Source organism: Crinia signifera, chromosome 5, assembly GCF_055691185.1.
Source record: "Crinia signifera chromosome 5, ASM5569118v1, whole genome shotgun sequence".
Lineage (NCBI taxonomy): Eukaryota > Metazoa > Chordata > Amphibia > Anura > Myobatrachidae > Crinia > Crinia signifera.
The window spans coordinates 78639285-78649501 of NC_139221.1; the positions used below are offsets into that span (position 1 = coordinate 78639285).

Genomic DNA, 10217 nt, shown 5'->3' on the forward strand with positions numbered 1-10217 from the left:
TAATTTTTCATCCATCATCGCTGTGTGTGTGTGTGTGTGTGTACACCGCGCGTGCTTTCAACTTGCGGACCGCCTCTGCGCCTCCCCTTCTCCTGCCCCTGCTCCTTCCCCCTGCTCTGTGTTGTTATGAGCAGGGAGAAGCCACACATTACCGGCCGCTAGGGTTGCCACCTCATCCCTTTAATCCTGGAGACTGTACTGTATTTGGTACTTTATAACAGAAAAAATGGGAAAGGTCACTTATCGGGCGCTTGAAGGAGTTTGTTCTGCGCTGTAATCTCCAAAGTCAAATCTTATGGGAACTGAGTTCTCACCAGTCCCATATGCGTTTAAAGATGTAGTCTCTCCAGGGCACATCAGCTGGGCTTTAGTACTGCCAAAGGTCCTGGTCCAACGATTCCTTTCTCTGTCCCATACACAGTCCACCAACGCGTTTCTTCCTCCGCAGAGGACTTTTTCAAGGTGTCCTGCATTACTGCGTATGAGCCCTTTATACAGTATACAGTACCTGGTCTATTCCCGCTTCCTGGCCGGACTCTAATTAATTGTGTAGAACTACTGTACGTGTCCCATAGTCCTTTGCGAGGAACAGCGGGACTTCCTGTTTGCCGCTGCCGGCTTACAGGGTAGTCTTGGCAACCCTGACGCTCAGACGCAGCAGAGCGCAGGGTGCGTGTTCACGTCACTCCCGATCCGGCACTCTTATACTGTAGATCCTTTATATCGTGGGCTGTTTGTAGACGTTTGTGTAATGTCGTAACGTCACTTCCGGTTTCGTCTGAAGTGACTACAGCTCACAGGATTCCTCTCACAAAGTGCCGTGATTCTGGGCAGTGTATTTGGTACAGTACTTGTCTATTATCACGGCGCCCATCGCATCGCATACCACTAATTAAGGGAAGGCAACCCTACCGGCTGCACGTCCGGCCCCAACTTCACTCCTGCCTGCCCGGCTGCCAGCCAGTCGACTTGTTGCCGAAGTACCAAAATTTCCATTACTGGTCAGTATTTACGGTACATTACTGTATCTTGTCTCCACAGTTCCTGAGATTAAACATGCCGCCAAAAATCACCAAAGAAATGAGCCAGATCATCGTCAAGATGAAGCAAGATAACAAGACAACACGAGAGATCCAGGCTTGGCTGAAAGAAAGTGGTACTGAAGTTCATTTACAGACTGTGCGCAATCATGCTTCTATGAGGATGCGCCCCAGATACAGAACTCCTTCTCACTGCACATTGTAAGTACAGTACTCTATACAGTATTAGCAGATTCTATAATTACTGTACTGTACTGTACATTACTACTGTATACTGTACTGTACCAGGCGGCTTCAAGCTGTGGCCCTCCAGCCGTTGTGAAACTACTGTACAATTGCCATCATGCTGTGCCATCGATTTGCTATTAGAGAAAGATACTGTAAAGTACAATTACAGTGTGGCAAGGCATGCCTGGATGTGTAGTTTCACAACAGCTGGAGGTCCACAGTTTGGACATGCCTGCTGTACTGTACAGTATGCTGTACAATCATTTTTGTCTGTGTTATACTGTACTATAGGAAAGTCCAAAAGATTGTAGAAGAATTAACTTGTGGTGATGATGAGCGTACTGCTGGAAAAATAAAAAACATTCTTCATTCGGACTATGATATGGACGTTTCAGTTTCCAGTGTGAAACGGATGCGAAGAACAATGGGATGGAGATATTGTCGCACAAGGTAATGTAAAATACTGTACTGTACAGTACAGTACATCAACCTTAATTTTACAATACTGTATACTGCAAGTCATAAGCATTTAATGTCTCAATGGTCCTAATTTTTTTTTACTTACTGTACCTGTAGGCTGCATCCCATGATAAGAGATGTCAATAAAGAAAAGAGAGTGATACAAGCTCAACAGTGGATTGACAGTGCCGAAAAATTTAATGATGTACTTTTCACAGATGAAACTTCTGTTTCTATGGAGAGGTTCTCAAGAATGTCCTTCCGCAAACCTACCTTTATCTCATTGAAACCACGAGCAAAGTTTCCATTAAAAGTCCACGTATGGGGAGGTATATCTCGCAGGGGTGCTGGACCTATGTTAGTTTTTGAAGGTACTGTACTGTACATTTCTACTGTACTGTAGTTTTAAACAACTCAGAACCCTGAAATGTGTACATGTTAATGGCATCTTACTGTATCTCTGTAGGGATTATGGATAAGATCTTCTTCCAAGAACAAATAGTCGATCGTGTTTTGGTGCCATTTATCAGAAAATACTATCCATCTGGACACAGAGTATTCCAAGATAATGACCCAAAACATTCTGCTTCTGCAAAATACATGGAAGAGAGAGGAATAATTTGGCAACGCACACCACCAGAGTGAGTATTATTCGAACAGCATTTACTGAACTACAGTACACTACTTATTGTACAGTCGTGATTTTAATACTACTGTACTGTACAGTACAGTATGTTAATACAGTAGTACGTACTTAACTTTTGTATGTACTGTACTACGTATACTTTAGGTCACCGGACATGAACCCAATTGAAATGGTCTGGGCACAAATGAAGAAGTTCATCAGGAATGAAGTGAAACCGAAAAATAAACAAGAACTTTTGGATGGGATCAGGACTTTTTGGGAAAAAAAACTGACACGTGTCCAGTGTATTAAGTACATAAACCATCTGGACACCGTCTTGCCTGTCGTCATTGAGCGAAATGGGCATGCAACTGCTATGTAGATTCTCCAGTACTGTATAATACAGTATAAAGTACTGTACCTGTAAAACTGAACCCCTCGCAGCAGTCTCTTACAGTACAGTATACTGTACTGTACAGTACAGTACCTCTCCTTTTACTCGCTGTCCACCTCACAACTTACTGTATTTCCCTCCCTTCAATGTTTACTTGCCATGTACTACACATTGCAGTTTGCTTGGGTCAGAGAACAAGGAAGAACCACTGGCCTGAAAAAAGTAAGTTTATGATCTTACTGTACAACACTCTTACAGATTGTCATGTGTACTGTATCTCTCCCTCGCTATTATTTTTTCTACTCTACCATGAGCAAAATCAAGCGTGTTTGGGCCAGAGAACAAAGGACAGGCAATGAAATGGAAAAAAAGTAAGTTTATGATCTTACTGTACATTATCTCTCTCCCTCTCTCCCATCCCCTTCCCCTGCCAACATGTCCCCCCCCCCCCCCCGAAACCCTTGTGACCATTCAGTACTAACACTATTCTTTTTTCTTCTCCCCTTACTGTATCCACCACATGCCACTCTACCATGAGCAAAATCAAGCGAGTTTGGGACCGAGAACAAAGGACTGGCAATGAAATGGAAAAAAAGTACGTTTATGATCTTACTGTACATTACTGTATCTCTCTCCCTCTCTCCCATCCCCTTCCCCTGCCAACATGTGTCTCCCCCCCCCCCCCCGAAACCCTTGTGACCATTCAGTACTAACGCTATTCTTTTTTCTTCTCCCCTTATCCACCACATGCCACTATACTATGAGCAAAATCAAGCGTGTTTGGGACAGAGAGCAAAGGACAGGCAATGAAATGGAAAAAAGTAAGTTTATGGGGCGAGATTTATTGTGTTTACCGTTTTTCCGAAAATGCGATTTTTGCTCAAATCGCCCTTTATCGCCGTTTTTTTAAATCGCTTTTTTTTTCCAGAACTAGAATATTTAATGAGGTGTGTATTCCGGCATGAAAAGTGGTACCTGGAGGAGTGGGGACCCCCCCAATAAAGGGGTCCCCCCCCCCAGCCTTCACCCGTCCAGGGCTGAAGCCTGGGGCTGTCACCGGCGTCCCTGGCCATTGGACGCCGGCCTGATAGGGTTAAATTGTCATTCCTACCATTGCTTAATACAGGAGAACTGCAAGTGCCAGCAGACCTCCCCAGCAGGCTGGGACTTGGGGAACCACAAGTCCCAGCATGCGTGGCATTAATGGGCCCGCTGGGACTAGTAGCCCACCTGTAAAAAGAATGTTAAAATAAAGCACACGAATGCGAATTCCGGAGTTACAAATAATCGCACTTTTAGAAAAGTGCGATTTACAGTATGCCGCAAATCGCCACCCATTACAAAAATGGATTTGGGAAAACAATGAAAAAACGGCCGTTTTGGCGATAAAAATCGCCAAAAACCCACCATCGATCTCTAATACTGTAAATGTCACCAATGATCTTACTGTACATTACTGTATCTCTCTCCCTCTATCCCCTCCTCTTCCCCTGCCAACATGTGTCTACCCTCCCCCCCCCCCCCCCCCCCTGAAATCCTTGTGACCATTCAGTACTAACGCTATTCTTTTTTTCTTCTCTCCCCATACCACTCTACCATGAGCAAAATCAAGCGTGTTTGGGACAAAAGAGAGACCCACTGCCTTGGAAAAAGGTTTCTTGTCACCTACTGTAAAATACTGTACTGTACTTTACTTAAAATACTGTGTTAGGACTGATTGAATTACTGTACTTTTTTATTATTATACTGTATTCTACGTTAAGTCCCCAGACAAACTGCAAACCATCTGTACAGGGTCTTGCCTGACGTCATTGAATGAAATGTAATGTACTGTAATGTACAGTACATGCATACTGTAAATACTGTAACACTTCTCCTGCACTGTATTGTACTGTACTGTATGTTTTAAGAAAAATGAAGTGCTGTAATGTACTGTACAATATTTTTGGTCAATGCTGTGTTTTGTCAATAAAGTACCGGTAGTCCTTGCAGGTGCTGAAGTACTGTAGCAGGCAGCGGCGGAGAGTTGAGTGCAGTGGTGGGTGTCAGGGTAGCGGCACTGCGGAGGTAGTAGGCGGCTTTGCGGCTGTGAGGGGAGTTGTAGCTTGGAGGTCGCGGCTGGAGAGGGTAGCAGGCATTGTGCGCACTCTGCAGAAGTGTGTCAGTGAGTAATGAGTACACCTGTGTGTCTGTGCTGTGACCTGGGAAGTGTGTCAGGGGGTGCGGGTGCATATACTGTACTGTAGTACAGTATTTGGCTTTTGTGTGTGTGTGTGTGTGTAATGCTGGGGGGGGCGGGTTCATTGGGGAGAGAGTGTGAGAGAGAGAGCAGGGGATATAGAGAGACAGTGGGAGAGAGAGCAGGGGATAGATGCACAAATACAGTATTAAGTACTGTAGCACTGAAATGTACAGTATTAAGGTGGACCGCAGCAGGAATCTCCGATCCCTGCTGCGATCCCCCCTGCAGCACCGCCGGCCGCATCCCCCCATAGGTTTCTATGGGGGATGCAAAGCTGCCCGATGTATCAGCCCCCCTTTCGGAGCCCTGTCCCTGCGCACAGCAGGTGATACAGTACATCCCGGTGATACTGTATGATCGCATTTTACAATGCGATCCTGGAGGTACTGTAATATTCCGCCCAGATCGCATTGTAAATGCGATCAATGATAAATGGGGGCCATAGAGAGACAGTGGGAGAGAGAGCAGGGGATAGGGAGACAGTGGGAGAGAGAACAGGGGATACTGTAGGTGTACAGTGTGAGAGAGAGCAGGGGATAGATGCACAGTGTGAGAGAGAGCATGGTACAGTATACTGTAGATGCACAGTGTGAGAGAGAGCAGGCGAGTGGGAGTACCTGTGTCTGTTGTGGTCCGCAGTTACTGTAGCTGCTAGGTATAGAGCCAGCCTTCTTCTTTGTGCTGCCAATGGAACCCGGGAGGAAGAAGATGACCACGGGAGAGGTGAAGGGGGAGGGTGCTTCCAGTGGAGCGTGAGCTTCAGCAGCCGGGGGGAGAGAGCAGCGTTGCCGCTGCTGCAGGTCGGCAGAGCCCATGCTCTGGGATGTGTGGCTGCGTGGAAGACCAGCGTGGATTAGTGCAGAGGCTGTCCGGCAGTGTGAAGGAGACCAGGGGAGATTATTGTGTTGGCTGTCCGGCTCCTGCTCACCTTGTAATTCACCGCAGTACTGTAATTCCATTAAGGGGGGGTGGGGGGGTGGGTAGAATGGGACTTGTTTTATAACTTCCCTGTCTCCAAATCTCTGCTGCTTTGCATGACCCCCACTGTGCCAGTGCCGGGGAGATGGCAAGTGACATGCTGCGCGCTGTGGTCGGCCTTCTGGCGGGCCAGGGATTGCCCTGGTGGCTCCGTTTCCATGGGCGGGGTGATCAACCCCCCCAAAAAAAGTAGTCTACTACTAAGATGGATAGTAACACAAATAAATAGCACTGCACATTTAAAACAAAATTCATTATTTATATATTTTTTACAATATAATCAAAGAGTTGATTTTCTGCCCCAATGAGTCTCCCGATTTCACTTCGTATGGCATCTGTGAAAATAAAAAAAAATGAACAGTTTTAGAACAATAATACAAGTTGAGTACTTTACAGTAAACATTATTACAGTGTTTATAAGCTCCTGCATTCTGCAAGGCACAAAAAGGCCAAGAGGAATCATGACTGGCAGATGGCCTGACGTCATGATGTTGCCAAGCAGAGGCTAAAGGCCCCCATGCACTATGAGATTTATCTTACTGTACCTGTAAAATTGCATCTGATTTCCCTTGAATTTCCCCGGCTGCTTCCCAGGAGGCCTACATACTGTACAGTACTGTACAATTTGACACTAGATGTGCCATTCTTTACATCCAATTTGCGTCAGATAAATCACATGTGATTTATCTGATGTAAATTTGGATGTGCCACTGAGACAATGCAGGTTAGCACCTAGCACACTGGCTAAAGCGTCTATGGGACATTGCAGGCTGGCACCAAGCACACTGGCTAAAGGCCCCCATACTGTACATTAGACCGACTTGTCCTAAGGACAATTCGGACCCAATTCTCCTGCGAGCTTCCCGGCAGCTCCCCGGGAGGCTCACAAACAATTTGGCCCTTGATGTGCAATTACAAAACCGGGGAGCTGCAGGGCGGTGAGGAGCAGTGGGGCGGGCAGCAGCGGTGCCGGTGAGGAGCAGGCATGGGGCAGCAGCGGTTCCTGTGAGGAGCAGTGGGGGCGGGCTGCGGCGGATCTCAAATGATCATCAGTGTGCACCGCCGCAGCGGCGGCTATTACAACTTTAAAATAATGTGTCGAATGACTGTCCAGCTTTTGATTGGCTGAGATAGAGCACTCTTAGCCAATCAGCGGCCTCCCTCTGGCGGCAGCTTATTGGCTGAGAGTGCTCTATCTCAGCCAATCAGAAGACGGACAGTCAATGGACACATTATTTTAAAGTTATAATTGCCGCTGCTGCCTGCCCCCTGCACACAGCACACTGATGATCACCGCCGTGGCCGCACTGCTTCCCCACCGGCACACACACACCCCCCCGCCCCTTAAAGCGTCCCTGGGACAATGCAGACTGGCACCTAGCACACTGGGTACAGAGGGGCAGATGTATTAAAGATCGATATGAGGGAGAAGGGGTATCAGCGCACGTTATGTGCACTGATACCACATCTCCCCAATGTATTAAGGAGCCAGCATGCAGTAAATGACAGGGGCACTATGCGCCTCTGTCCATATCGGCGCTGCTATCTAAATGATAGCAGGCCAAATGTATGAACGGTCAGCACTGCTGACCATTCAGCCCGCTGCTGGTTTTGCGCCAGCAGCAGGCTGGCGTAGCCCTATCTCAACAGCAGGGACAGCGCTGTCCCTACTGTTGGCTCTGTGCTACAGTACTGTACAGTATGCTGGGGATCTTGCAATTAAAAAAAAAGGTTTAAAAATACCTGTACTGTACTGTAAGTTACAGTATTAAGAAGTATAAAACTGTACTGTACCTTGTTGGTCTTCATCCTCAGATGGTGCAGGAGTTGCTGTAAAAAAAAAAAAAGCACTGTCAGTTTACTACTAGTTTAAAACTAAACTTCTAATCTTCCATCCCCCGAACATACTACAGTACCCTTTTTCCCACTATCTCCATCAGCATTGGTGAAACCGAGATCACCTCCACCGACCAAACGCGCGGCCTTGGTGTCATCATTGACTCCTCCCTCTCTTTCACCCCCCACATTCGTGCTCTCTCCAAGTCTTGCCGTTTTAACCTACGCAACATCTCACGCATCAGACCATTCCTCTCCACTGACACGACCAAAATTCTCATTCACTCTCTTGTCATCTCCCGCCTTGACTACTGCAACATCCTTCTCTCTGGGTTACCTCGAACACGCCTTGCACCACTCCAATCCATTATTAACGCTGCTGCTAGGCTCATCTTCCTCTCCCGCCACTCTACCTCTTGCCTCCTGGAACAACCTCCCGCCACCTACTGTATCAGGCTTTCTGATTCCCTTACCTCCTTCAAGCGCTCCCTCAAAACCCACTTTTTTCGACTAGCCTATCCCTCCTCCTAACCTCTTTTGATCCTCCTATCATGCCTCCGTTCCATCTGTTCCTACAGTACTTACAGTACAGTATCCTATTGTTTTTCGTTCGTCCTCCTTTTACTGTAGTCTGTTACTGTAACTCTTATGAGTAGGGCCCTCCTTCCTCACGTACTCACCCTACCTCTTTACCTCACCTGTGCTCCTCTCCTGTTGTTCCCTTCATCTACTGTACTGTACTGTACTTCATTTCAACACCTACAGTACTTCTGAACTGATGCTGATTTTAGTTCTACCAGCTACAGTATACTGTACCCCTATTTACAGTATGCTGTAATTTTCAACACACCCTGTACAGTACGTTACCTTGTAATTTGTTTTTTTGTTTGCTACAGTACTGTATGTACGGCGCTGTGGACACTTTGTGGCGCCCAGGGGCGCTGGAACGTTTTTAGGTTGGGGGGGGGCAAGATATAGGCCCTTATTCTGTTTTTAGTCTGCACATGCGCAGAGGTCACTCTGCGCATGTGCAGGGGAATTCGCCGAACAAAAAATTTAGACGCCGCAAAGGGGGCGTATAGGGGCGTGAGGGGCTTAATAGCCTCATTACCCTATGTATACGCCCAGCGTTTCATGGGCGTTCCCATGCAAACGCGGGGCGTATGCATGGTAATGAGGCTATGACGCCACTGATGGGGGCGGAAAGCTGACGTCGCCGGATGTCAGCTCTCAGCCCCCATACAAGCTATCACACGGACGATTGTCCGTGTGGTCTCAGCTTGCGGGAGCTGCTGTGGCGTGCGGCCCTGCCTTCGATGGTCGACGACCATCGAATGCAGGGGGCAGCTCCCACCATGGTGGAGGCGTACGCCCCACCATTTTTATGCGGATCGCCGGCCGTCCGTGTACGGACGGCCGTGGCGATCCGTCTCGTGGGCGGGGATTGGTTTGTGCGGCCGGAGCACCGTGTGCGGCTCCAGCCGCACCAACCAGAATAAGGGCCTAATCTCATTTTGGCGCACCCTAAATTGCTATATGTTACCCCCGGGCACTATACACACTGGCAGCGGCATATACACGTGGGCATTATACACCGGGCAGCGGCATACAGTATACAGTACATGTGGCCAGAGACACCAGGACTGACATTAATCCAGGGGTTGTCATTTACTCGTAAAAAGTGGAAAAAGTGGCACTGTCACCTCCAAACAGATTTACTGTATGTGATTATGTCTGATTATGATAATCAGACATAATTACATAAACCTGTTTGGTTGTGAATCCAGGGGTAAATGACAACCCCTGGATCCAGGAGTCACTGGGGAAGGGAGGGTGAGAGGAGCAGCATTTACAGTACCTTTAAGTTTTAGTTGTGGCAGCACAGCGTGATGGCTGCTGCTGCGGCTGTTGTAGGATGCTCCCGCGGCTCCCGCCCATGCACTGATCCACGCGACCAGTCTCCCTCCCTACGGCCCGCATCACGCCCGCCAATCACTGTGGACGCATCACATCCACAGCCACTGTGATTGGCGGGCGCTGGTTCTCAACATCTCCCCGCAGAAGTCATCCATGTGGGCGGACGGCTGCGAATAGGAATCGGATTCTTGCTGAGGCGCTAAAGCAGCTGTGCGGGCGGGCGGCTGCGATTAATCAGTAATATAGGCGGACGGGCGGGAGGCTGGATCAAGCTTAATCAGCCCACCGCCCGCCCGCCTACTGTATATTACTGATTAATCAGCCGCCCGCACAGCTGCTTTAGCGCCTCAGTAATTTTGGGGGGGGGCAAGCTGCCCCCTCGCCCCCCCCTTCCGGCGCCACTGGTGGCGCCTAATAAATAAACGTACTGCTACTATTACTACTTACATGGTTGGGGAGGAGTTTGTTCATACTGCAAGGTAGCCAAGGGGAATGCAC

The 10217-nt window shown here is 48.1% G+C and overlaps 1 protein-coding gene and 1 long non-coding RNA gene across 2 annotated transcripts; one reads left to right on the forward strand and one right to left on the reverse strand.

Annotated features, from left to right (window-relative positions):
• The first annotated feature begins 233 nt into the window (after positions 1–233).
• On the forward strand, positions 234–3171 carry LOC146080333 (uncharacterized). The gene is made up of 3 exons (XM_083187495.1): positions 234–1241; positions 1560–1718; positions 1845–3171. The coding sequence occupies exons 1-3, from the start codon at positions 1057–1059 to the stop codon at positions 2128–2130; spliced, it is 630 nt and encodes a 209-aa protein (XP_083043621.1). The 5' UTR covers positions 234–1056; the 3' UTR covers positions 2131–3171.
• A 2798-nt stretch (positions 3172–5969) lies between these two features.
• Positions 5970–10217, reverse strand: LOC146079490 (uncharacterized). Its single transcript, XR_014474562.1, has 3 exons — positions 10167–10217; positions 7761–7796; positions 5970–6301 (listed from the first exon to the last, which is right to left on the reverse strand). It is a non-coding gene; the product is annotated as an uncharacterized LOC146079490 (long non-coding RNA).